We start from the raw sequence: 23,413 nt of genomic DNA on the forward strand, positions 1-23,413 counted from the left end.
CCGGGCCAATTTGCTCCACTTGACTAGGAATAAAAACAAGAAGTATTCAGGAAATTTAAATAATGAAAGAAGCAAAACTAAGTCTGGATTCATAACCATGAAAGGCTGAATGTGCAGCAGGGCGTTGCTACTGTCAGTGTCATAAAACTGTTAAATAAATGTTAAATAAAGTACTAGAAATAGGAGAAATCAGATAGACTGGTACCAGCGATATGTGGACCTGACTGGAGTAACTACATCTCCTATGTACATACAGCCACTTAAAATGACCAGCTGCTTCATGCATGGGCCATTCACCTAATAAATAAAGTTCTACTAACCTGACATATAGTGAAATAGGCACCATGGTATTGAGGACGATGATGTACCCCCAGAAGCTGAGGAAGCCTCTGTAAGAAGAGGCATGGTCTTTGCCGTCATACAGATACCAGGCCTTAGAGCCAATCGCATCGTACCAGAAGGAGTGACCGATAGCCAGACCAGCCGAGACCAGGATGAGCAGAGCAAAGATCTATGGAGATGAAGAAAAGAAAGGGTTAAAATGACCTGAGAGCACATTTAATTCATCTTATTAGTTTAAATAAAAAAATACTGTGCCAAATATAAATCACTGTGCAACTATATGAGGAAGTAAATAAGTCTAATGATGATCCAGACTGACCGTGTAAACCATGTAGTTCATCAGCTCATCAATTTTAGTTCTCTTGAATCTCGTTTTTCCACTGTTCCTCATGATTTTGGTGTCTCCTCCTACACCAACATAGATCAGTCATTAATAACCACCACTCAATAGTCTTCATCTGGTTTTCGGATCAAAGTGAAAGGGAACAATTACTTTAATTTCTTTTATATTCCCATTTGTTGTATTATGTAGCTTATAAAATGAAAGAAAATGAGAATGATGTTTTAAAAAAATTATGAAACACAATGTTTTGTTGAGCAATGGCTAACCATGTGCTGAAAAAGTGTCAAATTCAGCTAAACTCAAGCTGTGAAAGTAAAGGCTGATGTATGTATTTTATCTGAAGACTGTGGAGCTGATGGCGTACAGACCTGCGAAGATGACCAGTCCGTGGCACTTCTCCGTGTTCCTGATTTTGCAGCCTCGGAGCAGCATGTTGTCCAGTTCCAGAGGGTAACGCTCTCTGTCCCACAACATTGTCCCTATGAACTTGTCCAGACGGTTGTTTGGTTCCTCACATTCAATCAGGGCTTTAAAAAACAAAACAAACAAAAAAATGAAAAAAAAAAAACAAGAAAATACGGGAAGGTCAATCTAAACAGTAATAGTTCAAAGTTCATGTCAGTGAGCAGATGGGATATTTTACTCTAAACCCCACAAATTTCAAAAGGGGCAAAAGAAGAAGTAACCTCTGCGACTATTAACCACCATGTTCAACTCTTGAGACAAGTCTTTTCCCATTTGCTGAAACAGCACATTGACTTAAAGTTAAATCAAGAACTGAATTAAATATACCGCCAAGTTTAAATTTCTCTGATTCCACAAAGGCTTATTCTCTCGTTATCAATTAAATCAAATACAACTGTTGCGGCAAGTGTATTGCAGCAAGTTTTACAAGCTTATAACCAGCCAAAAAGTCATTTTAATCAGAAGCACTGTGTGTTAGGGCATTGATCATGTTTTGAGAGTAGATGTAACACATATTATTATTGTGTGAATGCCTCAAGGCATTCACACTATAGTTTTCCTGTTTCTCTTTATTATTTTTTTTATTATACCGCGTTTTTCGGCACCTTTCTCCTCCCGCATTTTTGGGGCGATTTCAACAATTTTGGTATCAAAACGTTCAGCTCGTTCAGGAGATTTATGCTATGACTTTTGGTATTGATAACTTTTATACTTTTTAAAATATTTAACTTTAAACATGAATATTTTGCCATTGAAATCAATGTAAAACGTTTCACCTCAGTCAAAAACTTCCTCTTCTTTCAACTCCTACTACTTTTACATACTTTCAGCTAGAAACACCATTCAAACTTTAAACAACTCACAACGGATTGAGCTATTCTCCAATGACTGCTTTTGCTGATATGTTTTACGGTTTTGGAGTTATGGAAGTTTAAAAATCATCAAAATCTTGATTTTCACCAAAATCTCTCCCACTCTAGCGCACTCTAACTTTTCAGCCTGCTGTGCCACTCAAACAAATTCTCATAACTCCTACAATCTTGGTCGTAGAGACATAAATTATACATCAAAACGGAGGAATTTAAGTTGACTTCGAACAGAACCAAGAATGACAAAGCTAGGACTTATAGATTTGGAGCTAGGCCTCTCCAAGCGAGCAAAAGTCTACTTTTGCTCCTATACCCTTCCATTCAAATCAGAGGCAGGATTCTGGTTCAAAGTGCTTTTTTCCTGTGTTTTTAACTCGCCACCATTTAAATTCTGTTCGAAGTAGGGAAGAATAAATTACATCCCTGCGTTCCCCAGACCCTCCTGGCGCTCACGGTGAAAGAATTATTTTCATAACTCTTATGGTTTTATGTCAGGAGCGAGGAGTTCGGGAGGTGCGCAGAGTGATTCGGCAGTTCTGCTCTGCTCTTTTCTCAGTCTGTGTGCGTGTCAGCTGAGGTGGGGGCCGTCGTCATGACAACTCACTGAGCGCTCTCAGCTGGGAGCAGCCAGCTGAACTTTCACCTAATTCATTCAGTCCTATTGATCCAGATTATGGACTTCTCACCCAGTTTTTTTCCTCCTAATGATTCCACATATGTCTCTGTCCTCTTCTCCTGTCTCCTCCTTGTCCTTGTCATGACAACAGGTCACATGTCCTCTATTTCTCCTCCTCTGTCTGTCCTCCCATCATGTCCTTTGTGGCTCACTTACATGATGGACTGTGTTTAAGCTGCCAATTCACCTCTTTTTCAGCTCTTTCTGCCTTTTACAATCATTTCTTCTACATTCAACCAGTTCAGCACCTTTAATATTCACTTTCAGCTTTAAATACTTTAACTATTGACTTCAGCTTCATGATTACTTCAGCTGACGCTTCTGCAAGCAGACTTCAGCCATTTTCAGCCATGTTGAACTATCTTAAGCACATTTTACTTCAACTTTACACCATTTTAACTACATTTAAACACCAGTTTGAGCTTTACATCTTTCCAACTATTGACTTAGGCTTCATATATACTTCTTCAGCAACCATATTTTCGCCCTTTTCAGCCATCTTCAGCAATCTTAAGCACATTTCAGTTCCCCTTTTCAGCCTTTCAGCAGGTTTTAACTCCAGTTTCAGCTTTAAATCCTTCAACTTTTCACTTCAGCTTAATAAATGCTTCTTCAAAAAAGACATTTCAGCCTTTTTCAACCATCTTCAGCCATCTTTCAGCATTATAGTACAATCTTTCAGCATGAAAGGCATTCACACTTGCTGTTATGCTAATAACAGCATTTTCTAGTTCTTATTATTATACCGCGTTTTTCGGCACCTTTCTCCTCCCGCATTTTTTGTGCGATTTTAACAATTTTGGTATCAAAACGTTCAGCTCGTTCAGGAGAGGGGTGCTATGACTTTTGGTATTGATAACTTTTATACTTTTTAAAATATTTAACTTTAAACATGAATATTTTGCCATTGAAATCAATGTAAAACGTTTCAGCTCATTCAAAAACTTCTCCTTCTTTCAACTCCTACTACTTTCACATACTTTCAGCTAGAAACACCATTCAAACTTTAAACAACTCACAACGGATTGGGCTATTCCCCAATGACTGCTTTTGCCGATATGTTTTACGGTTTAGGATTTATGGAAGTTTAAAAATCATCAAAATCTTGATTTTCAAAAAAATCTCTCCCACTCTAGCACACTCTAACTTTTCAGCCTGCTCTGCCACTCAAACAAATTCTCATAACTCCTACAATCTTGGTCGTAGAGACATAAATTATACATCAAAACGGAGGAATTTAAGTTGGCTTCGTACAGAACCAAGAATGACAGAGCTGGGACTTACAGATTTGGAGCTAGGCCACTCCAAGTGAGCAAAAGTCTACTTTTGCTCCCATTGACTTCCATTCAAATCAGAGGCAGGATTCTGGTTAAAAGCGCTTTTTTCATGTGTTTTTAAATCGCCACCATTTAAATTCTGTTCGAAGTAGGGAAGAATAAATTACATCCCTGCGTTCCCCAGACCCTCCTGGCGCTCACGGTGAAAGAATTATTTTCATAACTCTTATGGTTTTATGTCAGGAGCGAGGAGTTCGGGAGGTGCGCAGAGTGATTCGGCAGTTCTGCTCTGCTCTTTTCTCAGTCTGTGTGTGCGTCAGCTGAGGTGGGGGCCGTCGTCATGACAACTCACTGAGCGCTCTCAGCTGGGAGCAGCCAGCTGAACTTTCACCTAATTCATTCAGTCCAATTGATCCAGATTATGGACTTCTCACCCAGTTTTGTCCTCCTAATGATTCCACATATGTCTCTGTCCTCTTCTCCTGTTTCCTCCTTGTCCTTGTCATGACAACAGGCCACATGTCCTCCTCTATCTCTCCTCCTCTGTCTGTCCTTCCATCATGTCCTTTGCTGCTCACTTACATGATGGACTGTGTTTAAGCTGCCAATTCACCTCTTTTTCAGCTCTTTCTGCCTTTTACAATGATTTGTTCTACATTCAACCAGTTCAGCACCTTTAATTATGGGTGCCAATGCTGAAGGCATTGACAACATTTTACTATTGCTATTATTATTATGGGTGCTCTCAGCTGCTATCTCAGCAACGAGCCAATGTTTAACCCTTTCATACCTCTCATTCTGCAATCATGCTGAGATTAACCTTTTTTTTTCTCTGTCCCTTTTCATCTAGATGTCCAAGTGGTGTCAACACCACAGCCCCCCCCCCCCCCCCCCCCCCACACACACACATACAAAAACAGCAAGTGACTCTAACTATGGAGTGGGTTGAGCAAAGATCTTGAAACTTGCCAGTTTTATTGAAAGTCCCCATGTAAACATTTTTGCACATTAAGCATGACTAGACCGCCATCTAGTGGCCATTCTGCACATTTTCCAATCATGTTGAGAATTGCTGAAACTCTGTTTCAGATCTTTCTGCCTTTTACAGTGATTTGGGCTACATTCAACCTGTTCAGCACCTTTAATATTCAGTTTCAGCTTTAAATACTTTAACTATTTACTTCAGCTTCATGATTACTTCAGTTGACGCTTCTGCAAGCAGACTTCAGCCATTTTCAGCAATGTTGAACTATCTTAAGCACATTTTACTTCAACTTTACACCATTTTAACTACATTTAAACACCAGTTTGAGCTTTAAATCCTTCCATCTATTGACTTGGGCTTCATATATATTTCTTCAACAACCATATTTCAGCCCTTTTCAGCCATCTTCAGCCATCTTAAGCGCATTTCACTTAAACCTTTCACCCTTTCACCACCTTTTAACTCCACTTTGACCTTTAAATCCTTCAACTTTTCACTTCAGCTTGATAAATACTTCTTCAAAAAAGACATTTCAGCCTTTTTTAACCTTCTTTAACTATCTTTGAGCATTTCAGTCCGATCGTTCGGCATGAAAGGCATTCACACTTGCTGTTATGCAATAACAGCATTTTCTAGTTATTATTATTATTGACCTTTTATGTTGTGGTATACCCACCAATGTTAGCTTTCCTTTCAGCACATATTTTGAAATAAAGAAAAATTACCATTAAATTATTCTACTTAAATGACCTACATTCATGACATAATCTCAGTGTAGCATTAACGTCATATATTTCCTCTAAATTCCACCCAAAAGTTAAATATCCATAATGTTTTATAAGTAGTGTCTGTACGCTACAATTTTTATCTTTTGAATAAAAAAAAAATTTAATTTAAATTTAAAAAAAGTAAAGAAGGGGCATGAGGCTGGGGTAGTTGGTGGTTACAGAGGTGGGCTTGCAACGCTGCCCCCACCGTTTCTGGTGCTACGCCTGTTTGCTACACATCTGCAAGCTCTCTGAAAATGGACTGAAACATGTAAAAGATGGACAGACGGCTCTGTAGGTATGCATATTTAACATGGAGCATAAATGAGGCTATTAGAGAACCACATTAACACTGGGAATCATACTAACCATCAAACTCTGCCAGCTGGCGTTCTTCCTGCAGTCTCTCATCCGTCACTCGAAGTCCCATCTTAAACTTCAAGTTCGTTTCTCTGTGACGGGAAAAAAATATACAAGGGACTGAAACCTGCTGCTAACCAGAGCTGGATTCAATTTAGCTTTATGTCTATTTATTTTGTAAACTTCACAAAGCAAAAAACACACTTCCAACAGTCCAACAATTTCATCTATCACTGAATATGTTTGTTAAAAAAAGTTCTAACTGTGCATAACCCTGAAGAAGAGTTCATCTGGAGGAATATTTCCCACTTTATCAGCGGCCAAGTTAAACGAGGAGCGCCTCACCCGTCAAGCTCGGCTGTCTCTACGTAACAGAGGCTGTTTGGGTTGGAACTGGATAACAACAGGATGTCAGCCTGAAACAAGAAACAAATCAGACACGTTTCAGTAAAGCAAGCATTTCAGCAGGTTTAAAACTAAAATCTTTACATTTTCACATAGTTTAAGGTTTCACTTTAAAAATATCTGAGTTTCATTAAGTTTTAAACTTTATTGCTGATGTGAAATTCTGTTTTGTGTGCAGTGTAAAACACAAACACACTGGCTTTACCATAGACGCCTAAAAATAATCCATCAAATAAAATATCAGACTTGGTGAAGACACTAATTTATCTGACAAATAAGAAAATAATTCTGTTGATCATGTTTATCATGATTACTTCTGTTTTCAGCAGCTACAAACAATACAATCTATTCCACACCTCTTCTTCTTGGTTTATTAAAATCTGACTGAATAAAGAAATGTCTGAAAAGAAGTCGCTGCTACACTTCGATCATCATATTATCTTTGTACAGCAAAAAAAAAACAAAAAAAGAAAAAAATCAATCAATCAGCGTACCGGAACAAAGTCGTTTTTCTTGAGGCAAACCACGTCTCCGACCTGGATGTCCATCCATTTTGACTCTTGAAACCTGAAGCACAGGTAACCTTGTTTTCATACTGTTTGAGCAATAACGCTGGATTTTTCTATAAATAAATAACTTTGTTCTGACCTGCCATTTAACAAGACATCACACTTCCTGTTGTTGATCTCTTTGTCCATCCTGTGACGAGCCTGGAGGGAAAAACACAGAAAGTCTATCAGATTTCATAGTTTATATTATAGCTACTCTGCAGTATAATGACCCGGCATGAGTCCTTTTAAAAAGTTATACTGCAATTTTTAAAAGACAGAAATAAATGCCCTCAAGTCTAACACGGTCAAACAAGAAAATATTGAAATTTTGGAATATTGGAAGAAACCTGACCCGATGGCGAGGTGAAGGAAGGCAATCCGATGTTTTAGGCTGAGGATATAATTTTAAAGTAGGCAACCAGCTCCATCATGATTGTAACCGTATTTCGTACTTGCTTGTGTACTACCCTTGTTACCAGAGGCTTCCGCTGGGGGCAAATTAGAGAACTTACAGAGCTTTCTGGCTCTGGGGGCCCTGGGCCCTTCGCTCTGTCTGCTCTGTATGCCTGGTGCCTGGCGGGGACGGCAGCTACCATCTGTGCCCCCTGGCTGGGGCCTTACTCTTCCGGCTCCTCAGTAGTCATCTCCGTGGTGGGGTGGCTGGAGTAGCTGCCACCCCCTGCAGCCACTGAGTTGTCCAGTGGGTTTATACACTAAGAGTTACTTCTGTAAGTTTTGTTTGTGTGTTTCTGGTACTTTGGCTTTTGCTGTGACACAGGTTGTATTCTTTCTTGTTAAAGCTGTAGGAAATTCTCTGGCCTGTTTCTGTACAGGTGTAGCAGCTGGTTGTCTGGTGTTTGGTTGGATTGAAGAGTCGTTGCTTCTATCTACTGAATCATTGTCTCCTCTGTCTTTTTTTCTGTTCTTTTTACTTCTGCGCTTTTTTTTTTGTTCTCCTTTTAACTTCTGATCTTCTCTTTTCTAGCCCCTCTGGTCAGGTCCAGCAATATTAAGACCATAATTCTCAAAAAAAAAAAAAAAAAAAAAAAAAAAAGAATTTAAATAATTTTTGGCAAAGCACATTTGTTCAGCACAACACAGCAGCCAGACCATAATTCTGCTGCTACCATGCTGGACAGGACAAGTTAGGAAAAATGTTAAAAAGTAAAACAAATAAATAAATAAACAAAAGAACTACAAGCAAAAGTGTTTTAAGACATACTGGAAACATACTGAACATGTAAGAACTGAGGGCAAGTCTTACCAGATCATCCACCAGGTCTTTGATGGCGGTGATTCCCAGCACCACAACCAGAGGAATCAGTGTGGTGTACCAAGGCAGCGTGGAAATTTCTGGTATGATCTAATAAACAAACATCTGATATTAATTATCAGGCCTCATTTTCATTACTGTAAAATGAAATGTATAAAAGACAGGCGTCCTACCTGTAAGATGAGCAGAGCCAGGAAGTACAGGTTGGCTGCTCTCTTAAACTGCTCGTACAGGTTCAGAGGGAGGAAGGTGAGGACGTTGTACTTGTATGTCTTAATAGCATTTCCCTGCAGAGAAAAGCAAACTCAATAATATGAGCACTGTTTCAAAGCAGAAACCATGCATCTTTAAAAAGATCCTTCTCATTGCAGAACTTTGTTATCAGGGCAGCAGAGCCTTAGTGCTACGAGTTAAAGTCCGTACCATGTTTAGGTAAATACAACCTCAGATGAACAATGACTGGGAAAACTGGGGGGGGGGGGGGGGGGATCCATTGCTTCCATAGTGATTAAGGTTAGTAGCAGCCCACATGTTTATCAAATGCACTGGATTAACTGACCATCTACAAGAGTGATCACCTCCATGAAAGCAGAGTCTACATCATAGATTCACACTTCTCGTTGTTGACCAACGTTAACTAAAGTTTAATGTTGATCTGATTACTTTTCAAAGTGGAAAACATTTAAAGCAGCTGCTAATCTAGCGAGGAATAGACATGCCTTCAAGTTCACTCCAAGGTTAGACCCTGTAACGCTCACTAAACCCAAGATCTACATCTCAGTCTCTCCAGGCCACATTTAGCCTGTTAAACGTTAAAATCATGGCAGTATAATCGGAACTGAACAAGTATGGTTTGTTTGGAAGAGTTGCAGGAGAATTAGTTTCTTCTTGGGTTTGCAAAAGATGTGTCTGAACAAACCACAAGACTTCTGGAACAATGTTGGAGATGTTCAGCTCTAAATGTGCAGCAGGGTTTAGAAAAGTCTGGCACAAACACCTCAAACCAACTGTTGAGCGCAGTGGTGGAGGGACTGGTGATTTGGGCTTGTTTTGCAGCATCAGGGACACCTTGCGGTCATTGAGTCGACCATGAACTCTTCTGTAAATTTCCTACAGTCAAATGTCTGACAGATATAGCTTAACCTAAATTTGGCCAGGAAACAGGACAATTACCAGAAACACAGCAGCAAATTTACCACAGAATGACAAGAGGGAAAATGATCAAGGTGTTGGAATGACCAGGTGAGTCCTGACCTCAACCCGATTGAAACACTGCAGTGGGACCGTCAGAGAGCTGTGCACAAACAAAAACATGGAAACCTTAATGAACTGAAGCTATGCTGTAAAGGAGGTGTGGACCAAAATTCCTCAAGCGATGAAAATGCCTGACAACATCATGCAGAAAACCAATTACTTCAAGTCAAGGTGGCTAAAAACAAAACTCAGAGGAACGTCCAAGTAACTTGGATAATGTTTCCTTAGCTTGGAAACTTCATGACTTGACAATATTATAAGCACAACTACAATGAACTGGACTTGTGGATTAAAATGAATTTTTGTCTTGTGTCTTAATTAGGCAGTTCTTTATGAATTAGATTGTTTTGACATAGTTATATAAATTGGACTAATGTAGATCACAATTAATTGGCTTGGATTGTTTGTAAAGTGCTTTGAGATGACTTGTGATTCGATACAATGCAAATAAAGATGAACTGAAAACAGTTTAACTGGATTAGAAAAGGATTATAGGATAGCACTGCATTTGAGTTAACTAAATCACATTTAATACTAGGACTAGGCAATATATCGAGATTTATAAATATATCGAGACTTAATCACATGTGATATAGAATGAGGGAATATTTGTATCGAGATAGTTTGTTTTGAGTTAAAAACATCTTTTCTTTTGCATTTTGCACAGCTGTATTTTTGTTATGTCATTGAAAAGTATTTTTCATTAATTTTTATTTTAGGAGCATTTTAATTTAATATAAGTCAACTGTTTTAATGAACATGTGCTGCTGATCCTTAAAAAAAGTGTGTTTAGCACTGAAGGCTGTCAATTAGAGCTGTGTTTTTGGCTACTTGACAAAAAAAATATATTGAGATTAGGGCTGCACGATTCTGGGAAAAATGTGAATCACGATTTTTTTGCTTAAAATTGAGATCACGATTCTGTCACGATTTTTGTACTTTGTGGTGTCGCTTAAGGTGATTGAAAAGGTTTGTGGTATTGCCTTGCGGTGCAGCAACCTGGGCAAGGCACACTTTACAAAGTAACTGGCGCTGTTTGTCGTCACCTGGTTTGAAACCAAAATATTTCCACACAGCCGAATGCGAGCCTTTTCTGGGTACTAGCTCGGTTCGGGCGGGCGGGTGAATGTCGCCGCTACCTCCTGGTATCTCTTCGTCATCCATTCAACCCCCAGCTGCAGACTGAACTCCGCTTTGCTTTACTCTCGTCTCGCTCGCTTTTTTGAAAAACCAGCTAACTGCAGGTGGGCTTGCTCCACTGAAGTAATAACGCTTTACCATTGGTTAGGGGGTGGGGAGGCAGCGGTAGTGCTGCGTTTGAGGGCGCTTTAAAAAATTCGGGGAAAAAATCGAAACATTTATTTGTGACGCAGCAGTGATTAAAAATGCTTCAGAATCGTTGTTGTTAGAAATGAGATCACGTGTATGTGTGGATCGAGATCGAGATTTTTTAACGATTAATCGTGCAGCCCTAATTGAGATATATATCGTATATCGTGATTCAGGTAAAGATATCGAGACATAAAATTTGGTTGATATCGCCCAGCCCTAGTTACTACTTAACTGAAATGCCTGTTTTAAAGTACATTAAGATGACTTTTGTAAATGTACACTAATAAAAACAAAACAAAAAAAAAAAAAAAAAAAAACAGGAATGGACATTTTATGTGATTTCTTTTTAGTTGACTAATCAGGCCAATTGAGATCAATTAATCGTGATGTCATCAATAAAGAAATGAAAACTACTTTATCCCCGGGGTGCGAATGGAATAATCTCTACCCTCCACACACCAGTGTTTGTTTTTTGTGGGTTCTTGTTAACTTTCTTGTACAGGAGGTAAACAGAAGGGGGATGACATGCAGAAAACGTCCCAAAGTCCCAGAACCTGGGGCGGGTTTCATCGAGGTCCATCCATAGCTCGGCTGATCTACAATGTGAGATAAACACTACCCAACATGAGCTTTTAGCTACAACAAAACCAATCATTTTTCACCATCTTTCCATCTGGTCCTTTTATTGCAACGGTTTAGTAACTGCTGCTCCAGTCTGTTGTTCCTGCTATCGGTGCAAACTTCAGAAACAGCCTAAACCTTTCTCTGCTTCCACCTCCAGACGGTGGTCGGGAGACACGTGGAAGATGCTTCCTTCTGAGCCGAAGCTGCAGCTAGCTTTGGGCTTAGCCTCCTTCATTTACAGAGCAGTGGGTAAGCAGACGCAGGACTTTGCTAGCAACCAGAGGAGCTTGAACTGAATTTAAGTAAAGGTGGTTCTGAACCTTTGTTTGTGTAATTTCTTTTTTACCGGATTAATTTCATAGCCACCAAGTTCTAAGGGCATCATCTTTTTCTACATCCTCGTCTGACCTGGCCCACGTATGTCTAGTGTGACTCTGTCCTGACTGATGTCTGGAAGAAAAAAAGGTAGCTCAGAGGCAGTGCCCTGGGTGCTGAATGGATGAGGTCATGGCTCCATGAAATACCGTGAAGAAAAACACAGAAGGCTAAAGAAAGCAGACATGTGGTGGTATAATATGTCAAAACGAAGGCATTAATGACCCACTTAACCATCGAGGAAGCAGTCTAGTTTGCATGGACATCGTAATAGAGACGATTGTCTTTCCAAACAAATACAGTTAAAGATGTGCTCATGCCCGGCTTCTGTTAAATGTTGGACTAATATTTAGAAGATTACTGCTGTTTAAGTTGTTTGTCGGACCTTCTGATCTCAGCTCCCCTGGCTCTCACTGTGTTTGTCGGTAAAGGTCACCTCAGCTGCTGGATCGGGTTTCAGCCTTCACAAAGACCGAGCTTCAGACACAAAAACACTCGTGTTCACCAAACTGAGCTGCACCACTCAGCAGGAGGGAGCACCTCACCCACGAGGCGATCGCTTTCCACATTAACAGTAGAATAACTAAAACAAGCTACTGAGTTTTACTTGGGTAGAAAAGCCCAAATCTTTTTACAATTTTTATCTTTGTTCAAAAGAAAACAAAGTGAACCTTCCAACATGTTTAATGTTAACTCTTGTAGAGGCTGATGAAGTGGACTAAGACATGCAAAATACACACTTTCCCTGTTATTTGCACAGGGTGTGTACTGTACAGAGCCATGCTTAACTATGTTGAGCTGGTTTACATGAGGACCAATGATGTAGCACATTTGTAAACAGTTGAACTTACAGAGTATTTGCTCTTCTTTATGCACAGAAAGACTTTTTTCTGGAACTCTGGCAAATGGTGATACGGCCGGTTGTTGGCTTTCACCTTCCAGCCCATGTCTGGGAAACAGCAGCAGTCATTTAAGAAAAAAAATTATTATAGGGAGAAATTTCCAAAAAGAATAGAAATAACTTAAAGGAAAATACCGTGGGGTCTTGTTTCCACTGGGGGGTATGGTGCTTCCACGGGCTCCTCAACTTCATCTTCAGAGCCTTCGTCCAGTTCATCGTCCGTCTCGTCATCACTGTACGGCATGGCCTCATCATCAGGCCCCAGGGAGCCCTGCGAGTCTGCACGCCGCCTATTCATCTTAGCACTTCAGGTTTCTGATGAAAACCAAAAAACACAAACCATAACTTAGAAGCACTTCATGTCACAAAAACGTGTCCAAAATAGCACCTGGCTTTTTTGGAGATTTTTTAAGTAGACTAGTGAGGCCAATCAAAATCGATTAGTCATGACATCACTATGATGTCATCAATAATTAAATGAAAAAATACTTAATCTCCAAAAGAAAACTGTACAACATTCGAGATGTTATGTTTGCATTCCATACGAGTGTTTTTTACTTGGTAATGTTTTGCACGTCAAACCAGCTGACCTCTACTGTGCACGCAGTAGTTTAGACGCCTGCATGCACATATCCGCATGCTACCGGGTCCCACCTTATCACTGGTACCGACATGTTCAACCGCTGACAGATTAATGAGAAACGGTCTGAAATGAGCTCAAGACTAATGATTTCTTCTCCACCCTCGACTTGACTTGGATTTTAGTTTATAGGTTTATCATTACATCTAAAAAGGGGACGTGACCTTGAAAAACCGGCCTTACAAGTTAGCTAACAAAGAAATAAAAACAGAGTGAAGTAGAGGAATTACATTATTAACCAGGCAGCAGCTGCTTTGTTCTACAGCACGTTTCAAAACAAGATCTGCAAGAGACTGCAGCTAAATGGGATCCAAAGCCCAACTGTCCACGTTCGAAGTGCAGCCCGGGGCACTGCGAGTGTTCAGAATAAGACTGCAAATAATGTCATTTTAGTTTGTGTGTAGCCTAAGTTCTTACTGTAAACTAATTCATTCTGAAAAATGTTTTACAGACCTGAGGTGAACCTGAAGGAAGAAGCTTAACGGAGTCACGTTATTTTTTTTTTGTGTGTGTGTGTGTGTTTTTGTAAACAGAAAAAAGAAAGATGTTTGCCAGCACACAAGGTAAGAAGCGTTCGATCAGTACTGTGGATTTGGGATCTGTGGCTCCCTTATATTCATGATAAATGTGTGTAGTACGCAAAATCCTGATGGTCTTTGCTTTAAAGATTTTTAGGATTTCAATTTTCTGTTTTGATTTACTTCAAAAAGTCAGAATAACAGAATAAGATCAAACAGAATCTGTTAAAGATGTGCAACTAGTTTTCTTAATCTTTATGTCATTTGCATGTTTTCCACATATAATATTAAAGTTTACATCACGCTCTATATAAGAGATCACACTGAAAACCAATCGTCATCCAGCTGAGTGATATATTGGGAGAATGCTGAAAATATGGAAATGACCAGCAGAAAAATCCCCACACAGTGCTCATATTCACGTTTGTGGTTTTATGAATCACGTTTATGCTTTTTTTCCATTTAAATTCCCTCCATTGACCTGACCTGGAGGTTTTACACTGAAGAAAAAAAAAAGATTTCTTTCATTGACTTATTTCGTAGAGAAGTTACACAAAATAAATTTATCTAAATCATTTTTATTTTTAATCTGAGTAAATATTTTTTTTTATCCCTATAACATTATAACATATTAATTCCAACACGTTTAAAGTACTAAAATAAACAATTTCCTATCAACTTAAGTTTCAAAAGGTACATTTAAATCTATTAAATTGTTAAATTATGTTTTATAATTAAGTTAATTTAAAATATTGTTTGCAATGATTAGCAGTTTTACTTCAATAACTTGAATACTCAAAACCACAAAATGCTTTTTAAAATATTTTTAATATTTTAAAAATTCACACACACACATCAAAAAAACAAAAATAAAACAACAAAAATGGACTTTGCAATTTCTACACTGAACACAAAATATGACAGAACGCACAGAAGGTGGAAAACAACAACTTACAGAGCAGTGAGCATCAACTCTGGTCTTTTCTGCAGGTTTTAGATGTTTCCCTGCTGCAACACACCTGATTCAAAGGAAATGGACCTCCAACAGCTTGCTGTCAAGTTCTACACAAGATTAATGAGCCATTAATCTGAATCAGGTGTTTAAGCAGCGGAACATCTAAAACCTGCAGGACGCCGGCCCGAGAGGACGGCGTTGGTGAGCCCTGCTCTAGATTAAATAATAACCAAGATGCTTCTCATCTTTAAACTGTATGTACGGACTTGTGTTATTCATCACTCAGCAATAACTTTACTATATAAACAGTTGTTCGGTTAGCACTGATTGACAACACCTATGGCTGCATGCTGGGGCACCGAAAAGGGGGGGTTAAAGTGGAAGGATTCTAGGGGCCCATGACTGACAGGGGGCCCAGAAGGGTCTTCAATGCAATTGTAATACTAACAAAATGATCTAATACTCAATGATAAACTTACAATCACGCAAATATTTTAGTTACAATGCATTGACATCACTAAATTTCTTTGTTTTGAAACATTTCTGAACACCCATCCCCCCCCCCCCCCCCTCTATATTTCTAAATGGTTTAGTCCACCTGCTCCATCAGCAACAGACAGACAGCGAGTGGATGTTAAGACGGCAGGTTGCCTCAAAAATCTGGAAGTTTAAAAGGAAAGAAAAAGAAGGAAAAAACAAAGCTGAGACTGTAGAGAGAACAGAGGGGTGGACAGTACGTCACCCAGTTCTTTCAGAGGCGAGGTGGTCAGTTAGCTCGTCTGATGGAAAGTTGTGGAACATCAGCTTTTCGTCTCTTCTAAACTTTCTCTATATAAACTAACTCACTTTGCTCCCATATTAACTCATAATTCTGAAGAAAACTCTGGATTTTATTTAATTTCATTGTTGTTTTAATCAAATAATCAAGGCAGGCAAACAATTAGCAAGCTGCTAAAACATCACGTATGTCCGAACAGACATGAGAGCAGCCGAAGCAGATGCTGCCAGGCCCCCCCCCACCCCCACATGGACATGTCCAGGTGGCCCCTGAGGAACGAGGTGAGTGTTGAATTAATTGATTATTGTGAATTAATTGATTATTGGGGAGAAAAAACATGATATAGTAGAAAAAATCGTTCTGAATTAATAATAATAAATAGTTTATCTATTTTAGAACAATTTGAATGGTTGAGAAAATGCTCAGCTATCTCTGTAATGTTAGGTTACGTCAGTAGTTCGGGACTCATCCTCCTGCTTTGCAGTAGGAACATTTGTAGTGCAGCAGACTGGGTGACTGCTTTCAATCCAATCAGAGAAATATTTACATTTTCTGGATATCAGAAGATTAACTAGCACCAACCATATAGCATCACATATGTTTTTCCCCACTAATCTAAAGCTTCACCTGTGAGTCTACAGATGTGGAGATAAATTAGACTTCATGTGTTGCTACATGAGGGAGACGATGACGTGGAGGATTGGTAGTCAAATCAATTTCCCTTCACATTGTTGGTGAAATCACTGAAAGCACCTTTAAGTAAAACAAAATAGTGAGGCCACCAGAAATAATGATTGTGATGCTATTACACATGACATTACATGATTGGCGATACTATATAATAGAACAGCTGATAGAATAGAAAGCTGGACTTCAGGACTTGATAAGTGATTTTCCAGGGAGAAAACTCCACGTTGGGCTCTTGCTGAAAAAGGCTGAGCAAGGACAGTGATGGTGAATGGGATTGCAAGAGTTTGACTCAGCAATAGTGCACCTTTACCACTCTTTGATATCTTATTACACAAAGTTCTACCTTTTAAAATGTGATTATTTAACTTTAAAGACGCTCCCAGCCGTTGTTTGGCTGTAAATCTCCACAGTGGTTTGCTTGTGACTGTATTACATTCAGTTCATATAAAACAATAAACCATGTGAGGTCCTAGTTTATGTTTCTGAGTCTATTTAATTTATTTTACTTCTGATTTTTTTTATTTATTTTTATTAATTTTTGTTGCCTCTTGCTCAGTGATAATGTTAAATGATAACGCTCACAATACAATAAATCATAAAAAAATGAGCAGCCATTTTGTTTTTGATGTTTTAGCTGAGATGTGTTTCTCCACAGATCATAAATGCATTTTATTTAAAGCAAATAACTAAATCTAAATTAACTTCATAGTATTTTTAGTGCTTCCCCTACCAAGTAGCCTCACTGTCATGTTTTTCTTTTCACAAATATTGGTATGATGGTCAAAATATCATTAAAATTGCAAATTTATGTATTACAGTATCAAATTTTTCAGAGGGGGGGCCCCACTTCAGTTTCTTTTCATGGGGCCCAAAATCTCTGGCAGCGCCCCTGGCTGCATGTCACCCAACAGTACTAACAAAGTCTTATGATGCTCGTCTGCTTGCAGCATTCTCCTGATCTCCATCTGAGCCGCTGTAGCAGCTTGCTGGTGTTTCTAAGTGTGGTTCCAAAAATCTTCTTCTTCAACACTGAATTTGTTTTTCAGCCCAAAGACCTTAGATGGAGATAAGCTGTTGAAAAAGTCCAAAATTTCATCAGGACTTTTAAAATAAGTTCATAGTAGTGTCTCATTGTAAGACAGCTTCAGACCACAGATTTCTCCAAGAACCAGATCCTGGGCCAGAGATCAAACGTTGTCCATGACGATCACACCTTTAACTGACTTACCTTTAACTAGAAATGATTTAATTTTATGTGTACACTGACGTTACACATTATAATTAAAGAGATATACATAAATAAAGTATGTTCAGTCTAAAGGAGGGTAACTTTTTTTTGTGTGTGTATTCTGTCATGTTTCAGCATCTCCTGTAGGCATCATGTTGGCTTCTTTTCTCATCTTAAAGTACAATGTGTAAAGTTCCTCTTCTGACAACAGTTGTAAAACCTATAAAAGCAGGACTTTTGTCTTTATAGGCATCGTCAAGTTTTGCTTTAATTTGTGCAGCTTCCACACAGAGCTCATCAGCTGGTTTCCACTCAAAGACCAGTTTTCTTCTTTTATCTTCCATTTACTTTAGGTGTTGTTAAAAGACAGCTGAACGGTGGTGTTGCAGGTAAAAAAAGAAAAAACCTACAGAAATACTGAAAAGTCTAAACTAGAAAAAAAGAGGAGCTGCTGTTGTGTTAGTGTTCTTTTAGCCAAACATGTCAGACATCAGAAAACTAACTCTGGCAAACAGAACTGCTGAACATTTGGATGTTAGCAAACTGATTAAACGTGAATAAAAAGAGAAACATATGAATGGAGAGTAAGTGTTTAAATGAATATCCATTAACTGTGGGCCAAGTTTACCTTCTCAAAACAAGGAAGAAATACTGATGATTATCAGCTGATGTTACGGCTGTGAAGGTAACATCAGGTTTAACACGTTTTTAGATGCAAACCATCACTCGGCACAAGGAAAACCAAATATATCCCATAAGACCTGCATGCCAAATAGCAGCACAAAGAAAACATACATACAAATTAATTCCAGGAACCTGTTTGGCTACAGCTGGTTGATCAGCTGAAATCAGGTCTGTCTGAACAGGTTAAAAAGTTTCACAGGATCACAGTGAAACTCCTTTTCCCAAAACTGAACATCCAGCTGATCTATTGTATCACCAACATGACAACAGCAGCTCAAGTTTACTCCGTTTTGCCTAAAGTCTGTGTCATGGGGGGTGTGGTTACGTGTTAAAATGCAATGTCATGAACGAGGATCTATTTATATGCATCTTGAGGAACGTGTCCGCACCTTCCTAAACGTCATCACCTGATGCCTGGAACTCAGTTTGCATGACCAAACATCAGCTCAGATGGTTTTGAGCAGTAACTTGAAACCACACAAGGAAACAGGAAACATCTTGTTACAGACGGAGCAGAATGATGAACGCCTTGTGTTTTCACTGCCGTCTTTAAATGAGTTTCACCTTCACACTGCTGTTTATGAATAAATAACCAATCCTTATAATGAAAAAGAAAAAAAGTTATTTTGAATGGTTCCCTCTCTAGGAATGAAGTTAAAAATACTTAATCATCTTAATTTAATTCAGTTTAAATTTACATTTTGAATTAATTCAATTTAATTCCATTTAAATATGTTTAAAATTAACTTTTTAAAAGGTCAGGGTTTTTTACATGTTCTCCCTAACGGCACCAGGCTACAGGGTGTCCTCCATCACTAAAAATCCAAACACATTAAAGGAATTCGAGTGGTTGACCCGTCATTGTATAACATTCATTTGGTTTTTATCCAAAGTCAAATCCTAGAGAACACAATGCGTCCATATCTTACAGAAGGACACAACGAGGACACAGACTAATTTGGGAATCAAACTGTAACCTTCAGCTTGAGGGCAACCGCTCTACCTCCTGAGCTGCAGACAACCCAGTCAAAGCAAATGATGGATCATTAAGCTTTCATATATTTTTAGATGAATGTAAAACCAAAGTGCATCAGAGACGTGCTGCAGTTATTATACCTAGGACCTGAAAACTGACCACATTTATAAGATCCAGCTTCATCAACTGCACATTGGTGGCAACTTTTTCTTTACAAACAAAACCAACTTGTCACCAGATAGTTTGTCTTCTTATTCGCAACATTTATGACCAAACTAAACACCTCGTTTCCCCCGTACAGTCATTACAAATTCCTAGTTTATGTCTAATTCCACTTCAAAATCCAACAAACTGTTTACAGATAACAAGCAGATTAGGTTGGTTTCCATCCGTTAAGTCAGGGATCAGCGCCTGCGGTCCTCGAGGGCCGACGTCCTGCAGGTATTTGGATGCGTTCCTGCAGCAACACCCCTGATTCTAATGAATGGGTCATTAACTGGTGTGTTGCAGTTGGGAAACACTCAATACCTGCAGGACACCGGCCCTCAAGGACCAGAGCTTGTGACCCCTGCGTTTAATATTTAATTGTGTAGAGGAATCTGTTAGCACAGCTAACACGATTCATTAGTTTAGGCACCAAGAACAAATCCACCTTTAAAAGCAATGCAGTGACCAGTGCCAGGAGGACACCAGAGCCCATGTAAACAGAGCTGAGCAGGGCCAGACACAAAGTCGCTTCAGGAAATTTAATAGTGGAAACTAAAAAAAAGTGCCTAGAGTTAATCTGTGTTCATGTGAAAGGTTAAAATGCCTTTCCCTTTCTTTATCATTTTGTTTCTAAACATTTCTGTAATCCCAACCCTGTAAAAGCCACCAGCCAGGGGAAAAACAGAAGAGCCAGGTTCAGTGAAAAGTGTCTGGTGCTGCAAGATCCAACGCTAACGGAGTCAAAGATGTAGTTAGACATTTGTCACTAAAACGTTCTGTATGAAACCACTTCTAGAACTAAAGAAAAATACTGTGTTATCCCAGAGGGAAATTACAATGTTGTAGTAGTTTTCTTTATGTTGGTTTAAAATAATATTAATAACAGATTAGAAGAAGATGAAGGGTGGTGGCTACTGGCAGGAATGATCTCTGGTACTTTTCTTGTACTGGACTTGACGAAGCCTCACACTGATCACTTTTCTTCAAAAAGAGGTCAATTAAAACACTGCCAGATAAAACTAGAATATCATCAGCCTACCACGACTATGAAGTCATTTGCATCCACAAAGCAGCAGCTAGCTTTGTCACCAGATCAACGTTGATGTTCGACATGAAGCGTAAATAGTGGACTTCATCCCAAACATGAGAGCCAAGTACATGTTTCCATCAGTTTTGTTAAAGGTGTTCAAAGGCTGATGGTATCTGATGAGCTTGAGTTTACAGAAAACCCATCAGCATAAAGACTGAGTGACCTGTTTGATGTAGGTGAGCTAAACACTCAGTGTAGAAAAAGTTGTTCATCGCTGATTCATGAACATGTTCAAAAATTATATGTGGCCGTCACACCACAACATGCTCAACTGGAAAACGCACAGTGATGTTCTGGAGACCAAAGTCAGAGCAACACACTGGTAAAAATCTTGTAAATGTACTTTCTATGGCTACTAAACACTGAGGATTACATGACAACGCATGAAGTTAGACTATAGAAACACCTGCTGCAGAGTGGCTGAATGATTCTCTGTTCATTTTTAATTCAATGGGAACGCACCATTTGGGGTTGAACCCGAGCCTTCCGTACAATAGATACAACAAAATTAACACAACGTCTAGGTATAATGGTCCCGTACTAATCCCATCTTAAAAACATGTTTTTACACAAGCACATTTCCTTAAGTTCTGGGACTGGAGTGGCCCAACTATTACACTTAACTGCTGTTTTTACTATATTTTATTAGAAATTATTGGGTTTTACTTTATTCCCTGTATTCTATTAGCTTGTTTGTTGTAAGGTGACCCTGAAAGACACCTATAAAAAAACATTTTGTTTGTGTTAGAACACAAACTTCTTAGTTTTCTTCTATATAAAATATCAGTAATAAAAACCAGTGATTGATGGTGAAAGCCTTTGCTAATATTTGTGTTTTACAGCTGAATGTCAGCAACATGAAGATGAACAGCTTCCTATTTTTGCTGTTCTGCTCCACAATGGAATATAAATTCAGGGGTTTAAATGCTGACAAGCAGGATTCTGCATCATTAGAGAAAAAATGACTCTTGACATGTCAAAGTAATTTAGCAGGAATGTTGACTTGCTGGTGTTTGACTGAATACACAAAGTGCATCGCCCAGCTGTTATGACACAAATCCATCCAGGATTAAATTCCAGAGCCTCCACACAGAGACTCAGCCTTGAGGTGTGTTGTAGTTTTAGTATTAGAAGCTTTACAGATAAAAACCTCAGTTTACCTCACCTGTGTGCATACATAAAAGACACACCCACATTTCTTCCTCACAGGCTGTTTGTGTGTGTGTGTGTGTGTGTTTCTTTATGGTGTGATCATCATTAACATTTAAAAGATGGTATTTCCAGAAAAGTTCAAACATCAGTTTTAGTAAATTCTTAAATTGTTAAAGTTTCATAAACAAACTTGGTGAAATGAATAAAAATGAATATTAAGGCCGCAGAGTGTAAAATGTGTGAGAACATTTTACTTCTGTGGCTTTTTCTTTTTTACTTATCTTCAATTACCAACCATAATAATGAAACAATATTATAGTTTCTATGAAAGTATAAAAGTCTATAGATGTGTGTTGTGAGTTGTAACTTTCCTGAAAGTAAAAATACTCCTAGTGTGATGCTGGAATACCAGAATTTTAATTTTTTATTAATAGTTTAAAATCAATTTTAGATGCTTTTGCAAGGAAACAATAGGCACTGCCACAACATTTGCTGAACAAGTTTTTCACAAATTCCTGTAAAGATAAATGATAAAAATCTATTTTAGATCAAAACAAAATCACAAAGAAATGCAGCAAAATCCCAGATGGCTTGAAAAGCCTGATATATATTCATTCTTAATACTTGAAATTTCTTCTCGTTTTTCAAGTAATGCTAAATTTTAGTCTTTCATTTCATTTAAAATTTGTTCAGATCAGACGTTACTTAGTTCTTTGCTGGAAAACAGAATATTGTTGTTTGTTTTTTTTATTAATAAAACAATAAAAGGAACATGTATGATTAAATGCACTCGGTTGCATTAATTGTCTGTTTTATTTTCCTCTGAATAACAATTTTCCAATGAAAATGACTGACTTGTAACTTCAGGAATCACAGAATTTGACATTTAAATCAGAATCAGTAGTAAAACACAGACTACTATGAGGGTGTGATCTGCTTTCCGGCTAATAAGAGTTTTTCACGGCGTCGGAGCCAAATGAACAGAATCAAGACGAGAGTCAAACATTTTCTGCTCGCTGCAGCTTCACATGTGTGCGACGCCTCCGGCAGGACTCACGCAACCGGCCGTTTGCTGGTGAATTTGGGAAATAATTAAGTTTCATTGGGCCCTACACCAGCCACATTAGATGCTCATCAATAATGACACTGAATCCCTGCAGGAGAGCAGATGTAAGGGCAGACAGCACGTCTGACCAGCATGGAAAAACAATATTCCTCAGGAAACAGGAAAGATAAATTTTCTGACGCTTACAAGTGATGATTCAGGCTTGTAAGGAATCTTCACCACAGTTTGATGGTATGAAGACTACGAGTAGTTTCATTGACTTAAATCTAATTTTGCTCCCAGTTTTTCCCCTTTGAATGGTTAAAGCATCCAGTGGTTCAGTTTGGTTTTGTTTATGTAATGTCTACACTTCCACCTGAGAGCAGCCACATTAACACAATCACTTCATCTGGTTTCCATGTGAGCGCTCCACACTCGCTGCTACACCTACACCACAAAAAGAAAAAGCCAGAGGCGGCAGCAGGGCTGCAGGTTTTGGTGTCTGGCTTGGGGCATCCCTATGACAACGCCAACAAGGGAGGGAGGGGGATTCGCAGACTTGGAGAGAGAGGAGCATACCTAAGTGACGACAGTGAAACCTGAGAGGACGGAGGAGGTGCAGCTCCTGCTCAGACAGCCCAGGTGAGCAGA

At 38.8% G+C, this 23,413-nt stretch overlaps 1 protein-coding gene across 2 annotated transcripts in view; it reads right to left on the reverse strand.

Moving 5' to 3' along the window:
- Positions 1-23,413, reverse strand: part of atp8b1 (ATPase phospholipid transporting 8B1) — a 44,509-nt gene that overhangs the window by 13,384 nt on the left and 7,712 nt on the right. For both annotated transcript variants that reach the window (XM_041970570.1, XM_041970571.1), the window contains exons 2-12: positions 12,935-13,114; positions 12,750-12,847; positions 8,487-8,600; positions 8,305-8,403; positions 7,138-7,199; positions 6,984-7,056; positions 6,430-6,500; positions 6,094-6,176; positions 1,054-1,212; positions 662-750; positions 321-511 (exon numbers count right to left, since the gene is read on the reverse strand). In XM_041970570.1, the coding sequence (XP_041826504.1) occupies positions 321-511; positions 662-750; positions 1,054-1,212; positions 6,094-6,176; positions 6,430-6,500; positions 6,984-7,056; positions 7,138-7,199; positions 8,305-8,403; positions 8,487-8,600; positions 12,750-12,847; positions 12,935-13,097 (1,202 nt within the window). In that variant the 5' untranslated portion in view covers positions 13,098-13,114. The remainder of the gene's footprint in view (positions 1-320; positions 512-661; positions 751-1,053; positions 1,213-6,093; positions 6,177-6,429; positions 6,501-6,983; positions 7,057-7,137; positions 7,200-8,304; positions 8,404-8,486; positions 8,601-12,749; positions 12,848-12,934; positions 13,115-23,413) is intronic.

Source organism: Melanotaenia boesemani, chromosome 19 (assembly GCF_017639745.1).
Source record: "Melanotaenia boesemani isolate fMelBoe1 chromosome 19, fMelBoe1.pri, whole genome shotgun sequence".
NCBI classification, from domain to species: domain Eukaryota; kingdom Metazoa; phylum Chordata; class Actinopteri; order Atheriniformes; family Melanotaeniidae; genus Melanotaenia; species Melanotaenia boesemani.